Source organism: Furipterus horrens, unplaced genomic scaffold (assembly GCF_987537825.1).
Source record: "Furipterus horrens unplaced genomic scaffold, mFurHor1.1.pri manual_scaffold_17, whole genome shotgun sequence".
Taxonomy (NCBI): domain Eukaryota; kingdom Metazoa; phylum Chordata; class Mammalia; order Chiroptera; family Furipteridae; genus Furipterus; species Furipterus horrens.
The window spans coordinates 43,622,800-43,646,593 of record NW_028327187.1 but is presented as its reverse complement, the minus strand read 5'-3'; the positions used below and the strand labels follow the sequence as shown (position 1 = coordinate 43,646,593).

Here is a 23,794-nt window from a genome sequence, read left to right as displayed (position 1 = left end):
TTCCTGCAGCTATGAAGGAACTTAAAGAAGTGACTAAAAAACGTGGTAGGTCATATTCCATCATTTTGTAAGATAAATGACACAGAAAAGATCCAAAGCACAATTATTTTAATAAGATATCAAATACCCCTAAAATTACTACAACTAGTCTGATGGAAAGTATATTTTCTCAATAAAAGAGTTAGAGTAAGAGAACACCTGAGTTGCAGACATTTGAAATGCTGGGTCTCAGTTTCCTTATTCATCATATGATGCCAATACCATCTATTTTAAAGTCTTGTTAAATAGCTCAAATGAAGCAATGTATGTGAAAGTACAGTCCTCCTCAGTAATAATTATAGAAGGCATTATTACTACATTTCTGAGGGAAAACGATGTATATACTACACTCAAATGCTTACTAAAATTTTCAGTTTAATTGAGGAATGCAAGCAGATGAAGTATTTGCAAATTAATGATCTGAATATAACAGGTAAACCAACAAAAATTATATTATTTCAAGCAGGAATATCTTTAAAATATTTCAAGTATTTATAAGTAGCATTTCAATTTGAGAATTTGTGTGTGCTTACCTTTTTTCATCTTCTAGTTCTTCTTTTTTCTGAGATTTTTCAGGGCCTCTTTCTTTTCCCTTTATAAAAGAAAGTTATCATTTAAATTGTATGGTCCATTTTTGTGAGATCAAAGGGAATGTGTTATTAATATTTGTTCAAAGTTTTCTTTACCTTAAGGAAAGAAACAAAGGATCCAATATGTGTATCTCCTTGTTCGGAAACTGCTACATCTTCTGTGTTGGGGTCAATAAAATCATACACCTCCTGGTCTAAGTATAAAATAATATTTATTTAAAAATATGGCCCTGACCCATGTGGCTCAGTTGGTTGGATGTTGTTCCACAAAAGGAAAGGTCACAGGTTCAATTTCTAGTCAGGGCACATGCCTGGGTTGTGGTTTTGGTCCCCAGTCAGGGAGCATAGGAGAGGAAACTGATCAATGTTTCTTTCTCCCTCCCTTCCTTTCTCTCTAAAAATAAATAAATAAAATCTTTTGAAAAAAATATGAATAGTGCCCTGGCTAACGGGGCTCAGTTGAGCATCATCTCATAAATCAACAGTTCACGGTTTTGATTCCCGATCAGGGCACATGCCTGGGTTGTGGGTTCGGTCCAGGTCGACACGTGTGAAAGAGGCAATGGATTGATCTTTCTCTCTAACATCAATGGTTCTCTCCCTCCCTAAAATCGATAAATAAAAATGTATTCTAAGCACCACAGTGCTTAGAATAAAACTATATTTTCTCAATGAAAGAATTATCCAAAGATAATATTTTTCAAAACCCATTTTAATAAAAGATCCATTTTAATAAGGACTATGTACATAAAATAAATAGAGCAAAACCATATGGATTACCTTTCTGAGAATCAGGTTTACTTCCTGCTGAGTGACTGTCATTTCTTGATGTCTGCTCTCTAATTGATTCTGAGACTTGAGAGTGAAGGCTGATTGTGTCATCATCTGATGGCTGAAAGAAATAAGCCCAAACACCAATGAGGCATTTTAAATATATGATTAAGAATTAAGTTGCTTTAATTTCACATATGAAGTATAGAATATTTGCTTTACATCTCCAGTTTTCAAACTAGAAAGTAGTATGTTAAAGTTTACTGTTGTACTTTTAAAAATGTCCCTGTCTGTTTTCATTTTAAGTCATAAAATGTAATGATGTGCTTTGGCTAGGTGCTCAGTTAGTTAGAGCATCGTACCAACATGCCGAGGTTACGGGTTTGGTCCCTGGTCAGAGCACATACACGAATCAACCAACGAATGCATAAATAAGTGGAACAACAAACTGTTGTTTCTCTCTCTCTTTCTCTCTCTTCCTTCCCCTCTCTCTCTCTCTAAAATCAATATATTAAAAAAATTATATATAATGATGATTATACTTTTAAGCAACATAAAGTCAGTGCAAGTGTCTATTTCAAAGTTCTAATAAAATTTTAAAGTAAGATAGATCAGTAATAAAAAATACTCACTTCTGTTGCAGATAATCGTTTTTCTCCATTATCACTTCCAATTCCAGAGTCAGGGCCAGGATTTTTATTTGGATAAAAATCCTCCATACTATGGAAACAGAAATTCTAAGAACAGTTAGAATTTTCTTCTTAAATAGATAACACAGGCTTGACCTAAAATTTTCCTATCTAATACAGAATATACACATTTGATGTTTAGGATCCTTAAGGAAATGAAGGGGAAAATGTCAGAAATCTTCCTGCAAAACACTTTGTTCATGCCCCTCATGAAATATTTTTCCTTCATGTGCTCTGCTATAAAGTGTCAATTGTTAACAATAGGCTATTATTATTTCTCTTGAGAAAATCAGAAAAGCAGATACTCCTGCTACAAACTCATCTTGTTTAAAAAAACTTTCTGTTTTTGGTCATTGGTTTAGCAAATTTCACCACAGAATGATTAAATATTTTCAGTTTATTCTTTATTAGCGCTAAAAATATGCTTCAGCATTATAAATAATGTTCATTTAACAACTGAGAAAAGAGAAAATACAAAACAAAGTCTGCAAAGCATTGAATAAATAATTGTTTTAGTGTGAGGTCAGAGCTGTCTTTACAAATTTCTGAATTACACGGTATGCCATCCAGGTTATAAAGTATCTTTCACTTTAATTTGCAAATTTACCAAACACTTTACATTGGCCACTTGTCATGTGCCAAAAATTGGACTAAGTGCTTTAAAGACAATACCTCATATATCCCTTGTGAAAACTCTAGCAGATTGTTGATGTTTTCTCATTTTACACATGAGGAAACTGAGACCAGGAAGGGTTGAACAATTTACCCCATGACCTACAACTTGGAAATGGAAGTCTAAACTTGATCCCAAGATTATCTAACACTAAACTCCTTAATCTTAATCACTATGCTATATTTCCTCCCCAAATAATGATTTTTATACTTTTCCGGAGTATGTTAATAAACACAGTGAAGCAATTACCAACTGTGAGGCACCATGTTGAATGCCCAAGATGAGCTGAGATGAATTTTAAAATGTTTGACCACAAAGGGGTCTCAAACCAGAAGAGAAATAAGTATGTTTATATGTTTTGAAGACAATGACAAAGGTAAATATAAAGTGTTGTGAGAAAAGAGAAATTAACTGATTTTCCATGTTAAGGTTAGGAAAGTCCTCATCCAAGAAAATGGCATTTGAGCTTAGTCTGGAAGGATAAAAAGACGTAAAAATTGCTAATATTTGTTGAGCATTGGGTACTGTGCTAGGTACATTTCACATTTTACTAATAATCCTTACATTCTGAAATGTATGCATTATCTCTTTTTACAAATAAGGACAATAACGCTTATAAATTTAACTTTCTAAGAGGAAAATTTATAACATTTACTGAATATCAGTTACTAAACTAGTTGCCAAGCACACATATATATTTTTATATTACTATTAACACTGTTATTTTTATTATTATTAAATACTTCAGCTTTACATTAAATTGAGCCTTACACTGTATTTTCAAGTATGGGCTTTAAAACCATTTTTAAAAACCTATTCATTGTTTTTTTAAATTTAAATTTTATCTTTCAAATACAGTTTACATTCAATATTATTTTGTATTAGTTTTAAGTGTACAGCCATAGTGGTTAAACAATCATATGCTTTACAAAGTGTCCCCCTGCTATTTCCAGTATCCACCTGGCACCACACACAGTTATTCCAATATTAATCACTCTATTTCCTATGCTGTACTTCACATCACCATGACTATTTTGTAATTACCAATTGCCAAGCACACATTTATTTCTCACAACAAGCTTATAAAGTGGTATTGTTAACATTTTAAATTTTTAGAGAAAGCTCAGAGATTAAGTAATTTAGGCCAAAGGGGAACTAAGAAGTTAAACCATGATTATAGCACAAATGCATCTGACTCCACTCACAGTAATACTATGTACTATACTAAAATGCATCTGTATATTTCTAAAAGATGACAATGTTAATAACAAGCTACTTGCTGAGGAATTATTATGGGTAAGGCAATGTGTTAAGTACTGTATATACATTACTTCATTTAATCCTGACATCATCCATGTGATTGTTTTTACATATAAGAAAACTGAGGAAAAGAAAAAAAGAAAAAAGAAAATTGAGGACCAGAGACATTATGACACAAGAACATACAATTTTTAAGAGTTGGAGAAGGGCTTCACAGGCACATTATGTCTGATTCCCAAAGCTGACATACTTAATGTAATGTAATGCCTATTTTTGTAGAATAAAGTGTTTACAAAATAGTCAAGGTACGAAAGGGTGTTATAGTAGTAAGAAGGAGATGAGTCTGAAAGAGAAATGAACATACAAGAATTTTCTAGGTGCTTCAATATGGGCTGTGAGTAAAAGACTAGCACACCCAATAGCCAACACATAAGTGAACTCTACTGACCTGCACTGTCCCATATAACAGCCACTAGGAGTATATAGCTATTGAGCACTTTGAATGTAGTTAGTCCTTGACAGTGGCCAGAGGGGAGGGGGGAGAGGGAGAAGGGGGGAAAGAAGGAGAAGGGACTAGTCAAGGAACATGTATAAATGACCCATGGACATTGACAACGGGCTGGGGATTGACTGTGGGAGAGGGGGGAGGTGGGCAGGGCAGGGGAGAACAACAGGGGAAAAATGGGACAACTGTCATACAAAAACAATAAATTAATTTTAAGAAATAAATGTAGTTAGTGCAAATTGGGACACGCTATAAATGTAATTAAAATACACACAAGATTTCAAATACTTAATAGGGAAACAAAGAATGTGAAATGACTCACTACCTTTTTATATTTAAATTACATGTGAAAATATTTTGGATATACTGAGTTAAATAATGTGTATTGTTAAAATTAATTTTGCCTGCTTCTTTTTTTTTACTTTTTAAAAAAGTTACAAGAAAATTAAAAATTCCATATGTGGCTTCCATGACATTTAAATTGGGTGACACTGCTAGAGAGCAGCTCCAAAATATATCTCAGTTTCTTCTGCTCCTTTTCATCTCTACTGCAGTCATCCTATTCAAGACCCCTTGATCTCGTGCAAGTATTGCAACAACCTAATTAGTCCCTGAGCTTCTATTTTAATTTACTTCCAATCTATTCTCCCTATAAGAACCAAGATAGCTTTTTTTAAAACAGAAATCAGATCATGTTATTCCCCTGCTGTCGAATGAGTTGCCACCATACTTTAAATACAATTCAAACTCCTTACCACAGCCTCCTAAGCCCCTACATGACTTGAGTCCTAATTAATCAAAATCAACTTGTACACACTACCCTTCAGCCACTCTGCTCCAACCATGCAGACCTCCATACAGTTTTTTAACATACCAAGTCTCTTCTTAAGGCCTTTGCACATGTCTCTTCCTCTCGCTCTTTACACAGCTACCTTTTCTCCTTTCGGGCCTTAACTTGAAACCTTATCTTACCAAGGAGATATTTCCTATCTTTACTCCTGAAGCATGTTTCTTTCCTCTATGGAAAGGAAATTTAAAACTGTGTCTTTTATATTTCCTTGTTTTATTTATTAACTGACTCCTCCATCAGACTGTGAGCTACATGAAGGTTGAGACCAATGTGTACGTCATCTAGCAAAACATACCCTGAATGTATCAGTAGGCATGCTACTGGTATTTGCAAAATAAGTGACTAATATAATAAAGGCTGTTACTAAAGTAACATCATTTTAAAATATAAAGCAGACTAATAGATATTATAATATAAATTAAGTCTAATTTTTATAGAATTGTTTGGTTTACTGTCATTTATAATATTAAACAAAATAATCTTTAGGAACTAAATTTAATGTTTAGATCTTTAATTCTACTTAGTCAGCAGAAAACTTCATTAAAAAGTCCTATCTGGGAATTCCAGAACTTGCATTGTTAACAATACTTGCTATATTGCCATTCCAAGCAGTCTAATTGTTGTCATAAATATAATGACAAACCTTTAAACATTTTAGACAAGGTCATAGGCTCCCTTTCTATAGTCTCACCCATTTCAGTTATTTCCCATACTACTGGATGGTATTACGTTTTCATAAAATCAGACCAATATACATCTTGAAAAGATGAATTAAAAACAGAATATTAAATCTACCATTTCAAAATCTCATAGGATAAAAACACCAATACCATACAGAAGATCATCATTGATAAATCATCTTTGATCTAGATATAAAATATATAAAGAATATGAAGTAAGAAAGTACCCCAAAATGTCTTGTTTTTCCACTAAATTCAGGTCAAATTCAAATTCTACTTGTTATTACAAATGTACAATAGTGTGATCAGAGGAGTAGGTTAATAGTTCTCAAGTGATGAGAAATTGGTATTTCTCCACTATAATGTCAAATGTTTACATTATACTACTAAAGCTTTAATAGTAATTAGTTTTTGATAAAATTCCAAATTGATTCTAGTATCCCAGAAGTTCATTCTACGAAAGCGATATTTCACTTCAGCCAATTACTGAATTTTATAGTGAGCCAATCTGCCTAAACATATTCAGTATAATCAAGATTAATAAATATTTTTATATACAGAGAAGATAGAAATAATGAAATGAGACTGTAAGAATGTTACATTACCTGTCTGTGAGAGGCTGGGAGGGCATTCTTTTACTCAAAGATGGAAGATCCAGAGAATCTGGTTTCTTGTCCATTCTGCAACATGCTTGGATATTTAAGTATTTAAATATGTGTACTTTCCCCTTTAAACATATCTGTCAATAAATAATAGAGAAAGGTTTAATTATATAGGTCCAAATGTAAAGGCCAGCTACCAACTTATTTATACATTTTAATAATCTCAAATTACTCTGAGACATCACAATCATATACACTTTGTATACTTAATTAATTTGTACTTCTGACACTAGGTGAAAAAATCTGACAATACTGATACCAACTAAAATTCTATTTCTGTCTCTTATTAGAAAAACTGTATTTCATTAAAGTTTTCTTGTCAACAGTATAATGTACAACCACTAAACAATATAAAATTCACAATTCATGAAAGTTGCCTTTATCAGAAAAAACAAAAAGAAATATATTCACTGTGATAGTGAGAACAGAAAATAAAATTGAGATCGATGTGCCTCACACACCCTAGGCTCGGTTGGAAGCTGCTCTGTCCAGCAGTCTTTGTGACCATGGCAGAACAAACTTTTACCCAGGACACCTTATTATGCCTGGGGAACAAACTTTTACCCAGGACACTTCATTATGTCTGGGGGAAGGAAGGTGACTGCCTCTCTAGTGGAGAACAGCGATTAGACCTTCTTCCCTCATGCCTTTTATTGAGGAAGATACACACGAGAGATACAAGGTCAAGATTCATGAATCATTGATAGTTTGGAGGCGTTAGGATTATAGTTGACAGTAACAGTTTACATGTACTAATACAGAGGGTACAGTGACCAGTCTGTGTCAGGGTTTATCAAAGATCCTGATGCCACACTGGCATTAGGTAAAAGGTTTCATACATTCCTTGCTAGATTGTTTATGTTACATTAATGATAAAGAAAGCAGAGCAAATTTTAAAGCATAATAAGCATTCTTTAAATCCAATTCCCACAGAAACCCTCTGAGTGGCTTTCAGTTATGTTTCACACGAAGCCTTATGTTGAGACTCAAAGACAAGCAGAGCTGGAATGCCGGCGGCAGGTCATGCTCAGCCGGGGCTACAATTCCCTAAACCACAAGAAGTGGTTCCCTACATAAATTAATCCATGTAATTCTTTGAAGTAATCTCATCAGAACCACTAAATTAGTTGGTCTAAATGCTGGCAGAAAACTAATCAAAAAATTTAAATATAGGAAAAGTAAATTTGTTGAAAGGTGCAATAGTAGACCAATTAGAATAAAATAATTTTTAAATGGTTAATTCAACCAAGATGATAATCTAAAAAGTTATTTTTATTAATGACAGAGAGAAAAGGAATAATGAGGGGGTAAAATAATACTATGTGAAAGAAAGTGTGCTATATAAAAAAAGAGAGGCAATGAGTGGTAAGGAAGTGGTAAGTTAGATTTACAAAGGTTAAATGCAGTCACCATAAGTTATATCAAATAAGCAACTTGCAAAGATTATAATAAAAATATTTTGTTTTGTGAACCCACATAAGCTACCAACACATGTAAAAATAAAGAAAAGAGTAAGAGAAGTACATTAAGAAGCAATTATCATACTAGGTATAAAGAAGAAATATCAGATCTGATTTGACTACTGAAAAATTTCATTTAAAAGAAAAATTAAAACATTTGAACTATTAGACTATCAATACATTATCAATTAAGATGTATCTTATGTCTGCCTAAACTAAAAAAAAAAATATTTTCTTTCATTGCCAAATTACATGCTGATGAATTAATTTCTTTTGTAAATTCAACTTTTATCATAATAATTCATGTAGTTTTAAGAGTTACAATTATAAAACTGATAACAAAAAATTAATTCTCCATTTCATCCCTTTCAATCTCCAAAACCCAGTCCCTCATTCAACTCTTTTAGTTGGTTTTCTATTTACTTGCATATTTTTAAATAGCATGGTTTTATTGCCATTTTTTCAAGTATAGACTTTATTTGTTGAAGTTTTACTAAGGAAAAAGAGGATTTAGATTTTTACGTTATCACTACCGTCACTTTCACATATCATCAATACCACAACTATCATCCTCCCATCTCCAATCACCATGAATTCACATAAACATACTTCCTCTCTCTTCAGAAGCATAGCACAGGTTACTGCACAACCTTGGGAGTCAGACAGCCTTGCTTTGAATCTGGGTTTTATCACTTGCTAGCTATGTGACCTTAAGCCAATCATTTAACTTCTATGCCCTTGTTTCTTCATATATAAAATGAGGTATAATGACAATTTCATAGAGTTGCTATAAGAAATGAGTTATTGCATAGAGAGCACTTTCAATAGTGCCAGGAGCATAGTAAGTGCTATTTAAATGATCTTTACTATTATTATAACATTGTCACAATTTTTCATTAAATCAAAATCTAATATTTACACTATTAGGACTGAGAAAATTTTCAGATGAACCACATAAGTTAGTTAGAAAACATTTTGTTTTTTCTAAAGTGACTAATTACCCCATTTTTTTCCTTGGCATAATTTTCTGTGTGCTTATTACTAATTCCTGACTCTATGACGAAAATGTAGAACTCCATACTGTCAAATAGTTCAAGTCACTTATCAATATCTTTTTTCTTTTTGGAAACAATCACCCTACTCCAAACTGAACGGTTGTTTTCTAGGCCTACTGCATACCTGTCAATCCTGGACATGAAGGATTCCTCGTTCTTAATTTACTCCCACATTTTGATATAGCACAGACTCTGATAACTTTCTATTAAAGGACTCATGGGAGTTAAACTTTCTGAGATCTTGCATGTTTAAAACTGTCTTTTTCCCCCTATCTCACACGTTTTTGACTGATGGCTTGAGTACAGAAAGATATAAATATTTCCTTAGTTGTTGAAGATATGGTTGCAACATCTGGCTTTCTATGCTGCTGCTGAGAAGTCATTCTGACTGTCACGTCTATGAATGTAACCCATTTTGTTTCAATGGAAGCCATTCAGTGTTTTGGTCTCTGTCTTTCATGTTAGAGATTATTACTGCAAATGTCCAGTTATCCATGGTTGCCTGTTCATTTTCAAGAGGGAAGCAATCATGAAGCCAACCGGAATTCTGTGTATGAGGGAGAAGTTTACCAATGGTGAGCCTCACTGATTAGTGATCAGATGGGGACTGGCCATTTCATCAGGAGACACCCCCAAAGATCAGTATATATACAGAAGATAGATACACATGACATAGATATAGATATATAGATATAGATATAGATATTCTCCTAGTTCAACCAATCTTCCAAGGGAGAAATCCACCAGTCTTGCCTGAGATAAATAAGATAGGCTGAAAGCATTCTGAGAGCCAAGTAAGACAAGTCTACTGGAGGATACCAACATTCACTGTGTAAGCATTCATCATTTTCAGTATGGAGTCTCTCTTCTGTCCATAGCTGTACTTGAGCCAGACTCTGGTTTTCAATCTTCCTACAGTTGTGCTGTCCAAAAACAGTAGCCACTAGCCACATGTGGGTATTTGAATAAATTACATCTAAATAGAGCTAAAAATTCAAATCTTCAGTCACATTATACACTTTCAAGGGCTCAGCAGCCACTTGGTGGCTAGCACATTGGATAGTGCAGGTCTAGAACATTTCCATCACCACAAAAAGTTCTAATGGACAGCACTGCTCTAAGGAGTAAATTTCAGGCTTATTTATCAAAATAAAATTCAATTAAAAATTTGATCCCTTAGTCAAGTGCATATTTTAAGTACTCCGTAGCCACATGTGGCAAATGATTATGGTATTGGATAGCACAATTTATGAAACACTCCCACTGAGGGGGGAACATAGTTTGCCACCTCAAAATATGCCTTTTGGGGAGACTGACTACTTTAAGCTAGTTATTTTTAAGAAACAAAAGACTAAAAAAAACCTTATACCTCTTCACCTGTCTAAAAATTCAGATACAAAAACATGCTCCAGGAAAGGAGATCATATTAGCATAATATGAACTAACTGTGGAAGACAGGAACCTGCAAAGTCTATTTCTTAGACTCCCTTCTGTGTCTGGGTAGCCTGGCAAGAATTTGTTTACCACATGTCTGCTCCTTCTTATCTACCTGTGAATTGTCTTCCTTCCCTTTGAAGTCCAAACCGGTAACCTTCTTTCTGTGAAGAGGGCACATGAGCCTAAACTGTCAAATTTGTCCTGGGATCCCATATTCTTACAGAACCCCCGTAAATATGCGGTCTGTACAGAAAAATTCAACCATTGTTAATATAATGAGAACGGTTTGCCCAATATTGATGTAACCTGTCAGCTAAAGAGAGTTAACGATGACAACTTCACTGTACTAGTCAGTGGCGGTGGTAGACACTGTTGAGTGAGCATGTGTACTGTGTGGTTGTCATATTCAAAATGACTGAGCAAGTAGAGCAACAAATCTGCATCAGATTTTGTGTTAAATGTGACAATTGTAATTGAAAAACATAAAAAATAAAAAAAATTTAAAAATAAAATTAAAATAAAAAATTAAGAAAGATTAAAAAAAATTTGCGTTAAGCTTGAACATTCCTCCAAAGAAATTATTCAAATGATTCAGAAGGCCACAGGTATGGGCAACTGGTGATTGGCAGCTTCACCGCAACAATGTGCTGGCTCATGCATCACGTCTTGTACAGAGTTTTTTGACGAACCATCAAATCACCCAGGTGACTCAGCCCCTCCCCACAGCCCAGATTTGGCGCCTTGCAACTTCAGGCTTTTCACAAAACTAAAATCACCTTTGAAAGGGAAGAGATTTCAGACTGTCAATGAGATTCAGGAAAATACGACAGGGCAGCTGATGGCATTTGGGAGAACTGTGTGAGGTCCCAAGGTGTCACTTTGAAGGGTACTGAAGCGTCATTGTCCTATGTACAATGTTTCTTATATCTTCTTCAATAGATGTCTCTATTTTTCATAGTACATGGCTGGATACTGTCTGGACAGTCCTCGTACACACATAATAAATTTGACTATTTTCTCCTGTTAATCTGTCTCATGTCAATTTGATTATTAGACCAGACAGGGTAGAAAAACAATTCTTTTTCCTCCCCACACCATAATTCAGACACTTCTACTAGACAGCAGTGCCTTATACATTGTACAGACCTTCATGTTTTCAGTCTCTCATCCTTATAGTCAGAGCTATGTGTTTCCTCCAATCACCATCTATAAGAAAACCTAGTCATTCCCAGGTTTAACACAGTAAATCAATTTGCTCCTTGTTGCCTTCTCCCATACCAGACACAACTTTCAGCTTTCATCAACCTGCTAAGGCAGCTACTAACAGGACTCCTGCCAACCTTTGTCAGAGTTAGAAAAGGCACCTCCTTTGAAATGAGTGGAATGTACCTTTGTAGGAGGAAAAAGGCAACCCTTCTTCTGGATGTATGCAAACCCTGTGCCAGGGCACAGAGCTTGAAAGTAGAGAGCAGGCTGGAGTTTGACTGCCACGTGCCTCCTAAGCCAAATACTATTGTGCAGTGTAAGTAGAGAACCTAGTTACCACTATTTCATATAGTTTGCATTTTCCAAAATACTGTTGCCATTTCTCCCCTGCTATTCTCTCTCTCTCTCATTCTTTGCCCTTGTGGGTTTATATTTTGGTGTATTCCTTTACTATTATTTTAGTGGACTCCACATGGATTTAATCTTCAAACTAAAAGTCTAGGAGGAGAGGAAGATGGCGGAGGAGTGAGGGGAGGCTGCACTTTCAGTATCCCGAGACCCGTCTGTAGTTTGGACTAATTGCAGACAGAACATCTCAGTGAGCAGCTGCACACTGGCAGGAGTTGAGCCTTGGCACTGCTGGATTAGAGAAAATCCATCTGGAAACAACCTGTTTAGTGAGGATAGCAGAGGAAAAAGGGACGAAACGGGATTCCTGACTGGGGCGGCTGCCTGAGCTGTGGCTGGAAGGACACAAAGGCTTTTTGGCGACCACAGGCTTTCCCAGAATGGAGTCAGGAGGAGAGCAGATCTCTGCCCGCTGGCAGAGACAGGACTCGACAAGGTGGCATAGGCGCTGAAAGACGGGAGACAGCGTCCTGCTGTGCAAGTGAGAACGTAATTTTTTCTTTGTATTTCTCTCTTGTGAACTGCGGAGAGGGGGGGAAGTTTGGGGGTGATAGGACATTCTTGAGGAGCGCAGGCGCAGAAGTGCGCTCACCCACTCCCCAACCCTCCCCTTGGGTCGCGCGGGCGCCCACAGGTAAGTGCCCTCATTCACTGGCCCAGGTGCGCAGGGCCGCGCGTCCAGATGCCCCTCAGACACACCCCAACAGACATAAGAACAGTGCCCCAACGGGCGCAGGGAGGGACCAATAGACACGCAGAAGACTGTGTGCGGTCCCCCCCGGCCAGCTTCAGTGGGCGCCAGGCCGGAGCGCAGAGCACTTGCTCAGGCTCTGCTCCTGCCGCCCAGGCAGATGTGGGAGTGGTGGGGGGCTGTGGCGCAGGAACGGCAGGCAGCAGCAACTCACAGACACTCACTTCCACTGTGCCCAAGAGTCTGGGTCCCCGCCCTAAGTGGCGAGAGACCAACTCCTGGAACGCGGTGCGGCAGGCCTGAGGCAAACTCTCTGGCAGCCTTGTGCGCGCACGGGCGCGCGAGCACAAAAACACCTCACCAACTTCAACAGGCGCCAATCGCTCACTTCCACTGTGCCCAAGTGTCTGGGGCCCGGCACTAAGAGGCGAGAGACCAAGCTCTCGACGCACGCGCACAAGTACATGCGCAAGGGCACCTCAGCTAGCTCCAACAGGCACCAAAGGAACGCGCCATGTGGGTGCACACCACTGCTGCAAGGAACAGGAACCTCTGACCTGCCTCATTAGACCAGCTGTGGACACAGAAAAACAAGACAACACACAAAGGTTGAACTGACATCTCCACAAAAGCACTCAAGACAAGGCGGATAGAGTGACTCTCAATCAACTAGCCAGAAGGAAGATCCTAAAAAAGAGCATCTGAAATATAACCAGACAGCATAAACAAATGACATAAAGGGTACCCCAAGAATATCAGGCTCAGGAGATCAAAGAGATTTCACCACTGAAACCCCCAGATCTACTATAAAGAATCTTATACCACAAAGGTGGGAAGGCAAAGCAGACAAACCCAAAAAACAAACATAAACAAGAAGAATCCAACATGGTAAGATGCAGAAATAACCTCTCAATGAAAAGAAAAGAGGAATCCCCAGAAAGTGACGTATATGGAATAGACATAGCCCAAATGTCAGACACGGAATTCAAAACAATGGTGGTAAAGAAGCTCAATATACTCGACAACCTTAAAAACAACTATGACATTCCCCCGAGGAAGTTACCAACAGCTCCAAGAAAATTACAGGGAACTTGCAGAGAACTACACCAGCATAAAAAAAGACATAGAAACTATCAACAAGAACCAGGAAGAAATGAAGAATGCAATATCTGAACTGAAAAACACAGTAGAATCAGTCAAAAGCAGACTAAATGAAGCAGAGGATCATATTAGTGAGTTAGAAGATAATGGAGAAAAAAAATTCTCAGATGATACAGCAAAATGAAAAAAGATTGAAAAAGTATGAAGAAGAGGTAAGGGAATTACAGGATAGCATAAGGAAGAACAATATCAGAGTCATTGGAATTAAAGAGGGATTAGAAGAACAAGGAACAGATAAACCGATAGGAAAAATAGTGACAGAAAATTTTCTGAACCTGATGAGAGAAAAAGTTATGCAAGTCCAGGAAGCATAGAGAGTTCCAATGAAGAAGAACCCCAAAAAACCCACTCCAAGGCACATCATAGTTAAAATGGCAACATTCCAAGACAACGAGAGAATCCTAAAAGCAGCAAGAGAAAAACAGCAAATAGGTTACAAGGGAGCTCCAATAAGGTTATAGACCGATTTTTCAACAGAAACACTATAAGCCAGAAGGGAATGGTCAAAAATATTTCAAGCAATGAAAAACAAAGGCCTACAACCATGACTACTCTACCAAGCAAGGCTCTCATTCAAAATGGAAGGTGAAATAAGGAATTTCTCAGAAAAAGGAAGACTAAAAGAATACATCTCCATCAAACCAGCATTGCACGAGATGCTAAAGGGAATGTTTAAGAAAAATGAAGGGGAAAAAGAAAAGAGTAGAGGAACACAGGTACTAAGAGAAATGAATAAATACATGTCAATAATAACCTTAAATGTAAATGGATTAAATGCTCCAATTAAAAGACATAGGGTAACAGAATGGATAACAAAACAAGACCCACATATTTGCTGTCTACAAGAAACATACCTCAAAACAAAAGATTTACATAGAGTGAAAGTAAAGGGATGTAAAAAAATATTTCAAGCAAATGGACCTGAAAAAAAAGCTCGGGTAGCAGTCCTCATATCAGACAAAACGGATTTCAAAGCAAGGGCAATAAAAAGAGACAAAGAAGGACATTTCATAATACTTAAAGGAACAATCCATCAAGAAGATATAACACTGATAAACATATATGCACCCAACATAGGAACACCCAAATACATAAAGCAAATACTAGAAGACCACAAGAAGGATATTAACAACAACACACTCATAGTAGGGGACTTCAACACTCCATTATCAACAATAGACAGATCATCAAAGCAAAGGAACACCAAGGATATACAGGCATTGAACAACACACTAAACCACATGGATCTAACTGATATATATAGAACTTTTCACCCCAAAGAAGCAAAATATACATTCTTTTCAAATGCACATGGGACATTTTCAAAGATCGACCACATGATAGAACATAAAACAAGCCTCAATAAATTCAAGAAAGTTGAAATCATACCAACCATCTTTTCAGACCACAATGCCTTGAAACTAAAAATCAACCTCAGAGAAAAAAATCAAACACACCTAAACTCAGGGAGAAGAATAACACACTATTAAATAATCAATGGGTTAACAATGACATCAAAGAAGAAATCAAGAAATTTCTAGAAACTAATGACAATGAACACACAACAGCCCCAAATCTATGGGACACAGCAAAAGCAGTCCTAAGAGGGAAGTTCATAGCAATACAGGCATATCTGAAAAGGATAGAAGAATCTCAAATAAAAAATCTAACCCTAAAGCTACAAGAACTGGAACAACAGCAACAAACAAAGCCTAGGGCAAGAAGAAGAAAGGAAATCATCAAGATCAGAGCAGAATTAAACGACATAGAGACTAAACAAACAATCCAAAAAATGTACAAAACCAGGAGCTGATTCTTCAAAAAAACAAACTAAATCGACAAGCCTCTAGCCAGGCTCATCAAGAAAAAAAGAGAGAAGACCCAAATAAACAAAATCAGAAATGAAAGAGGAGAAATCATGACTGATACCACAGAAATACAAACAATTGTAAGAAAGTACTACAAACAACTGTATGGTAAGCAATTTGACAACCTTGAAGAAATGGACAAATTTCTAGAAACATATAACCTTCCAAAACTGAATCAAGAAGAAGTGGAAAGTCTCAACAGACCAATAACAAAGAAGGAAACTGAAACAGTAATAAAAAATCTCCCTGCACACAAAAGCCCTGGACTGGATGGCTTCACAGGCGAATTTTACAAAACATTTAGGGAAGAACTAACTCCTACCCTCTTCAAACTATTCCAAAAAATCCAAGAAGAGGGAAAAATCCCAAACTCTTTCTATGAAGCCAGTATTACCCTAATCCCAAAACCAGGTCAAGACACAACAAAGAAAGAAAACTACAGGCCAATATTGCTGATCAAGAAAGATGCTGAAATCCTCAACAAAATATTGGCAAACAGGATCCAGCAATACAGCAAAAAGATCATACACCACGACCAAGTGAAATTCATCCCAGGGATGCAAGGATGGTTTAATATTCACAAATCAATAAATATACTACATCACCTAAACAAAATGAAGGACAAAAATCATATGATCATATCAATAGATGTAGAAAAAGCATTTGATAAAGTACAACACCCATTTATGATGAAAACACTCAGCAAAATGGGAATAGAGGGAGCATACTTTAACATAATCGAGGTTCTATATGAGAAGCCTGAAGCCAGCATCATACTCAATGGACAAAAACTGAAAGCATTCCCCCTGAAATCAGGAACTAGACAAGGCTGTCCACTCTCTCCACTCCTATTCAACATAGTGTTGGAAGTCCTAGCCACAGCAATCAGACAAGACAAAGAAATAAAAGGCATCCAAATTGGGAAAGAGGGAGTAAAACTATCATTATATGCAGATGACATGATAGTATACCTACAAAACCCTATAAACTCCACTAAAAGACTACTCGATATAATAAGTGAATTTGGCAAAATCGCAGGGTACAAAATAAATATACAGAAATCTAAGGCATTTCTGTGCACCAACAATAAAATATCAGAGACAGAGGCAAAAAAGAAAATACCATTTACTATAGCAACAAGAAAAATAAAGTACTTAGGAATAAACTGAACCAAAGAGATAAAAGACCTGTACACTGAAAATTACGTAACATTGAAGGAAAAAAACTAAGGAAGATACAAATAAATGGAGGCAAATACCATGTTCTTGGATAGGAAGAATCAACATCATCAAAACGGCCATACTACCCAAAGCAATTTACAGATTCAATGCAATCCCTATTAAAATACCAATGACATATTTCACTGACCTAGAACAAATCCTCCAAAAATTCATATGGAACCAAAAAAAGACCCCGAATAGTAAAAGCAATCTTGAAGCAGAAGAACACAGCAGGAGGAATCACGATACCAGACATCAAACAATACTACAAAGCCACTGTGATCAAAACAGTCTGGTAGTGGCATGAGAACAGGCATATAGATCAGTGGAACAGAATAGTGTCCAGAAATAAACCCAGGCCTCTATGGTCAACTAATCTTTGATAAAGGAGGAAGGAACATAAAGTGGAGTGAGAAGAGCCTCTTTAACAAATGGTGCTGGGAGAACTGGACAGGGATGTGCAGAAAACTTAAACTAAACCACCAACTTACACCACACACCAGAATAAACTCAAGATGGAATAAACACTTAAATGTAAGCCATGACACCATAAAAGTCCTAGAGGAAAACATAGGCAGGAAAATTTCAGATATCCCACATAACAATATCTTCATGGGTACATCTCCTAAGGCAAGAGAAATAAAAGAAAAAATAAACAAATGGGAGTACATCAAAACTAAAGAGTTTCTGCTCAGCAAAAGAAAACACCAGCAAGATGAAAAGGAAACCAACCATATGGGAAAACATATTTGCCAATGATATCACAGACAGGGGTCTGATCTCCAAAATATATAAAGAGCTTATACGACTCAACATCAAGAAAACAAACAACCCAATTAAAAAATTAGCAAAGGACCTGAAAAAACACTTTTCCGAAGAGGACATACAGAAGGTCCATAGGCACATGAAAAACTGCTCAACATTACTGGCCATCAGAGAGATGCAAATAAAAACCACAATGAGATACCACTTTACACCTGTCAGAATGGCCATCATCAACAAATCAACAAACAAGTGCTGGCGAGGATGTGGAGAAACGGGAACCCTACTGCACTGTTGGTGGGAATGCAGACTGGTGCAGCCACTATGGAAAACAGTATGGAATTACCTCAAAAAACTAAAAATGGAACTGCCTTTTTAACCAGCGATTCCACTGCTAGGATTTTACCGGAAAAAATCCTAAAACCCTAATTCGAAAAAACTTATGTACCCCTATGTTCATAGCAGCACTGTTTACAATAGCTAAGTACTGGAAACAGCCTAAGTGCCCATCTGTAGATGAGTGGATTAAAAAACGGTGGTACATCTACACAATGGAATACTACGTAGCAGAAAGAAAGAAGGAACTCCTGCCATTTGCGACAACATGGATGGAACTAGAGAGAATTATGCTTAGTGAAATAAGCCAGGCAAAGAAAGAAAAATACCATATGATATCACCTAATACAGGAAACTAAAGAGCAACACAAACAAACAAACTAAATAGGACAAAGAGTAGAATAGCATTCAGTAGGGGAAAGGGGGGAGGGAGAGAACGGGATAAGTAAGGGAAGGGTCTAGTCAAGGAACGTGTATAAATGACTCACGGACATGGACAACGGGAAGGGATATGATTGTAGGAGAAGGGGTAAGCTGGTGGGGGGGAACAATGGGGGAAAAATGGAACAACTGTAATTGAAAAACCAAAAAATAAAAGAAAAAAATTTTTATATAAAAAAAAAATAAAATCAAATAAAAGTCTAAATTAACACTTTTACACATGTATATGTTCTTTCTGTTATTATTCCATCTATCAGTGCTAAGTAAGTGTTTTGATTACTCACACAACAAGTCTCAAGTAGATATATACCTGAGTGGGACAGAGGTAGAAAGACTGCATAGTCTATCCTTTTAAAATAACATTGGCAACCAGAATAATCAGTTCACAAGCAAAATGTTCATAGCCACGTTTTCCAAATCCTGTTCTCCAGAAACTAAGATAAAACTCCTACCAAAGTTATAAAGCCACTTCACAGAAAAACTCCTTTAGACAATAATACCTCAACAAGAAATTAACTTTACTTTTGATGCTTTTTCAATTTAGCAGTAATATAAAATTCTGAATTAAAAGAGAAGAAACAAGTATCATTTTTATTACAAACCTGTGCTGGTGGTACTTGCAATGGATTGTTATCCAAAATTATTACTTGTAAATGATGCAGCTTTCTGTAACAAAGTGGAATTTCGGTCACTTTATTACAAGAGAAATCCAGCTTGACTAAGGGAAGATTTCCTAATTCTGTTCAGAAATGAAAAATAATTAAATTAAATTTCACATAGTTACTCTTTCATTCATATCAGTAAAATCACTGAGCATCTTACCATCTGGCAATGCATGAAGATTATTTCTTCTTATATTGAGCTCTCTAAGTGAATGTAATTGCCCCATTTGTTGGGGAAGAACCTGAATCTCATTGCAGCTAATATCCTATGGAAAACAAAAAAATAAACTTATCACAAACTTAACTGATAAATACAGATGTACAACCCTATGATTAGACATTTGTATAACTCGCAAAGTGATCACCCTGATAAATCTCGTACTCATCTGACACATATCTAGTTATTACAGTATTATTGACTATATTACTTATGTTGTACTTTATATCCCCATGATTATTATGTTACTACCAATTTGCACTTCTTAATCTCTTTACCCTTTTCACTTATCCCCTCAACCCCCCTCCCATCTGGCAACCGTCAAAAGGTTCTCTGTATCTATGAGTTCCTTTCTGTTCTGCTTGTTCATTTTGTTTTTTAGATTCCACATATAAGTGAAACTAACTTGTGCATTTGACTTTTTCTGTCTGTCTTATTCCACTCAGCACAACACCCTCTAGGCCCATCCATGCTGTTGCAGATGGCAAGATTTCATTCTTTTTTATGGCTGAGTCATATTGCATTGTATATATGCACCATTTCTTTATCCATTCATCCATTGATGGACACTTAGGTTGCCTTCACATTCTGGTTATTGTAAACAGTGCTACAATAAATATGTGGATGTACATTTCTTTCAATTTAGTGTTTTAGGTTTCCTTGGACAAATACCCAGAAGTGGAATTGCGGGGTCCTTGTTTGTCTCTTGTATAATCTGTTTTAAAGTCTATTTTGTCTGGTATAAGTATTGCTACCCCAGCATTTTTTTGTTGTTTCCATTTTCATGAAATATCTTTTTCCATCCCTTATTTCAGTCTCTGTGTGTCTTTTGATCCAAAGTTGAGTCTCTTGTAGACAACATATGGAAGGGTCTTTTTTTGTTATCTATTCAGCCACCAAGTCTTGTTTTTAAATCCTCACCTGAGGATATGTTTATTGATTTGAGGGGGAGGAGAGAGAGAGCACAACATCAATGTGAGAAACATTGATGGGTTGCTTCCTGCACGTGCCCCCGACTAAGGATTGAACTGCAACCTAAGTATGTGCCATGATCGGAAATTGAACCCACAACATTTTGGTGTATGGGACAATGCTCCAACCAACTAAGCCACCCAGCCAAGGCCCATGTCTTTTGATTAGAGCATTTAATTCATTTGTATTTAAAGTAATGTTGATAGATATACATTTGTTGCTATTTTCTTATTCATATTTTTTTTATCTTTTTCTCTTCTTCTTAAAGATCCTTTAACATTTCTTGTAAGACTGGTGTGGTGGTGAAGAACTCCTTTAGATTTTTCTTGTCTACCCTTTGCTTGGTAGAGTAATCTTGGTTGTAGTCCTTGCTTTTCTTCACTGTGAATATGTCTTGTTAATCCCTTCTGGCCTGCAAAGTTTCTGTTGAGAAATCAGCTCACAGTCTTATGGGGACTCCCTTGTAGGTAGGTAACTGCTATTCCCTTGGTGCTTTTAAAATTATTTGTCTTTAAAATTTGGCATGTTTGGGATTCTCTGCACTTCCTGGACTTATATATCTATTTCCTTCACCAGCTTAGGGAAGTTCACTGTCATTATTTTTTCAAATAGGTTTTCAATTCCTTGCTCTCTCTCTTCTCCTTCTGCCACCCCCTTGATGTGAATGGTGTTACATTTGAAGTTTCCCCAGAGGCTCCTTACACTATCTTCATTTTTTTGGATTCTTTTTACTTCTTGCTCTTCTGATTGGGTATTTTCTGTTTCCTTATTTTCCAAATTGCTGATCTGATTCTCTGCATCATCTACTCTATTGTTGTAAAAGTTACCTTTAATGCTGTTTTTCTAAAGATGGATTATCTGACAGGTTTCTATTTATATTACATCATGAAATAAACCTAGTACAGATAACATAAAACTTTTGTGCAAAAATTGAGATTATAATTTAGTACTACACAAGTCTACCATTTAAAAATCGTAACTGAAGACCACTCTCATAAACCTCAATTCAAAAATAAGGGTGATCCAAGAGCTCTTCTTTAGAGGTAAAATAAGACAACTATCAACCATGTGACAATCTGTCAATTACAGTAGTTGTTTTATGATGCTTGATTGGGCAGAAACTGAGTAAGTCAGGATTTACACATGTGGGCTGAAGAACTAAAGACTATGGTCAGGATTGATTTAACCAAGCCTCTTTCTAAAAGATGCAAAATATGAAATATTACAAACAAAGTTTTGTGGCTCACAACCCAAAGACAATCTAGGAAATCTGAATAGGAAATGCCTCAAGGTTAATTAAAATGCAAACCCTGATTTAAAAATAAACAATACCACATTTCCATAAAATGAGGATAAAGAACAGCTTAAGTTAATTATGCTCTCCACTCCCTCCACTTTATTACCACATCAACAAAAAGGGGAAAAACATCTGTAACAAGATCTCAACGCTCATTCCAGACAGACTGCAAATGAAATTCATATTCTACCACAATTGCCCCCAATTTCCAACTTTCACTAGAAATTATATTAGCTTGAAGGGAGAGGAGTGACACATACATTCAGTCTTATCAAAAGTGAAAGAGACAAGAAGGCAAATTCAAAAGAATATTAAAGAATATCTAATAATCTAATTTACAGATTATTAAAAATGTATTTTGTATACTTCTTTCAAACTATATCTAAGGCATTTTTATTCAACACAAATATTTATGAAATACCAGCTATTTGCTTGGCACTATTCTGAACATTGGAGACTGTGGAGATTCAGAAGGAGCCACCCTAAGATGTGCCTCAGTGGTATGTGTATTATTTTGAGCTTAAGCAACTGAGACCCTGTGGGCTCAAAAGCAACTTCTGCTCCTCCTCCTTAATTATCTAGAAGAATTAAAATTAGAAGCCTGGCCCACAGTAAGATTTATCATCAAAAATGTCTTTTTACCTATCTATACAGCAGGACAAACTACTAATTACTGAACATATGTTCTCCCTGCAGTGACGTTCTGAAACTCCAACGTGCATTACTTCATCCCATTACATATATATGTAATATATACCCATGTTCCCTTACTGGATGTGAATTTTTCCTGCATAGGGATCTATGACTCTCTAGTGTATATGGATCCCCACACATTTGTATGTATTAAATTTGGTTGTTTTCTCTTGGAAATCTGTCTCATGTCTAGTTGATTATTAGACCAGCTTAAAGAACTCTGTGGGTAAAGGAAAGTTTCTTCCTCTCCCACAGGAACCATCAAGGAATAACACAAACAAAAATGTCTGCTCTTACAGTTTATTTTAGAGCTTATATTCTAGCAAAGTAAAGATTATATAATAAGGTAGAAGATGCTAAGTGCTATTAAAAAAAACAGCAGGGCGAAGGAAAATGGCAATGCTAGTGGTAGTGGGGAGAGATATTAGCAATTTATTTTTTAAATATTTTATTTATTTTTTTTAGAAAGAAGGGAAGGGAGGGAAAAAGAGAGGGAGAAAATAGCGATGTGTGAGAGTAACATCGATCACTTGCCTCTCACACACACCCCAACCAAGGAATGGGCCCACAACCAGGAAGGTGTCCTGACTGGGAATCAAACTGGTGACCTTTCTCTTTGTAGGACAATGTTCAACCAACTGAGCCACACTGATCAAGGCAGATATTAGCAATTTAGACTGTCTCATAGAGATGCTGTTATTTGAGCAGTGTTGTCAGAGCTGAGAATGTTATTCATGCAAATATCTAAGAAAAGATTATTCCTAGTGAATAATATTGTGATAACTATGTATGGTGCCAACTGGGGTACTGAAACTATCAAGGGGAACACAATATAAAATATATGATTTTCTATCCCCTAAGCTGTAAACCTGAAATCAATACAAAATAAAATTAAAAGAAAAATATAGTCCATACAGAAGGAACAGTAAATGGAAAGGCTGCTAGGCAAAGTGTACCTGACATGTACTAAGAACAGCAAGGAATCCAGTGTAACTAGAGGGAAATGCACAAGGGAAAGACTAGAATGGAAGTATGAATATAACTTTGGCTTTTAGCAAGAACCAGATGCTTTTAAACAGAGGTATGACTTAAACTGACTTATGTTTTGACAGGATCAACTTAGCAATTGTGTTGAGAATAGGCTATTATCCAAATGACAGATAATACAATTTTTGGAAAATATCCTTTA

The 23,794-nt window shown here is 36.2% G+C and overlaps 1 protein-coding gene across 1 annotated transcript in view; it reads right to left on the bottom strand.

Annotated features, from left to right (window-relative positions):
• The window catches only part of LRCH2 (leucine rich repeats and calponin homology domain containing 2), a 121,453-nt gene that overhangs the window by 55,906 nt on the left and 41,753 nt on the right, over positions 1 to 23,794 (bottom strand). The window contains exons 4-10 of the mRNA XM_090264341.1: positions 19,587 to 19,692; positions 19,367 to 19,503; positions 6,663 to 6,796; positions 2,033 to 2,120; positions 1,410 to 1,521; positions 726 to 823; positions 573 to 631 (exon numbers count right to left, since the gene is read on the bottom strand). Coding sequence (XP_090120467.1) covers positions 573 to 631; positions 726 to 823; positions 1,410 to 1,521; positions 2,033 to 2,120; positions 6,663 to 6,796; positions 19,367 to 19,503; positions 19,587 to 19,692 — 734 coding nt within the window. The remainder of the gene's footprint in view (positions 1 to 572; positions 632 to 725; positions 824 to 1,409; positions 1,522 to 2,032; positions 2,121 to 6,662; positions 6,797 to 19,366; positions 19,504 to 19,586; positions 19,693 to 23,794) is intronic.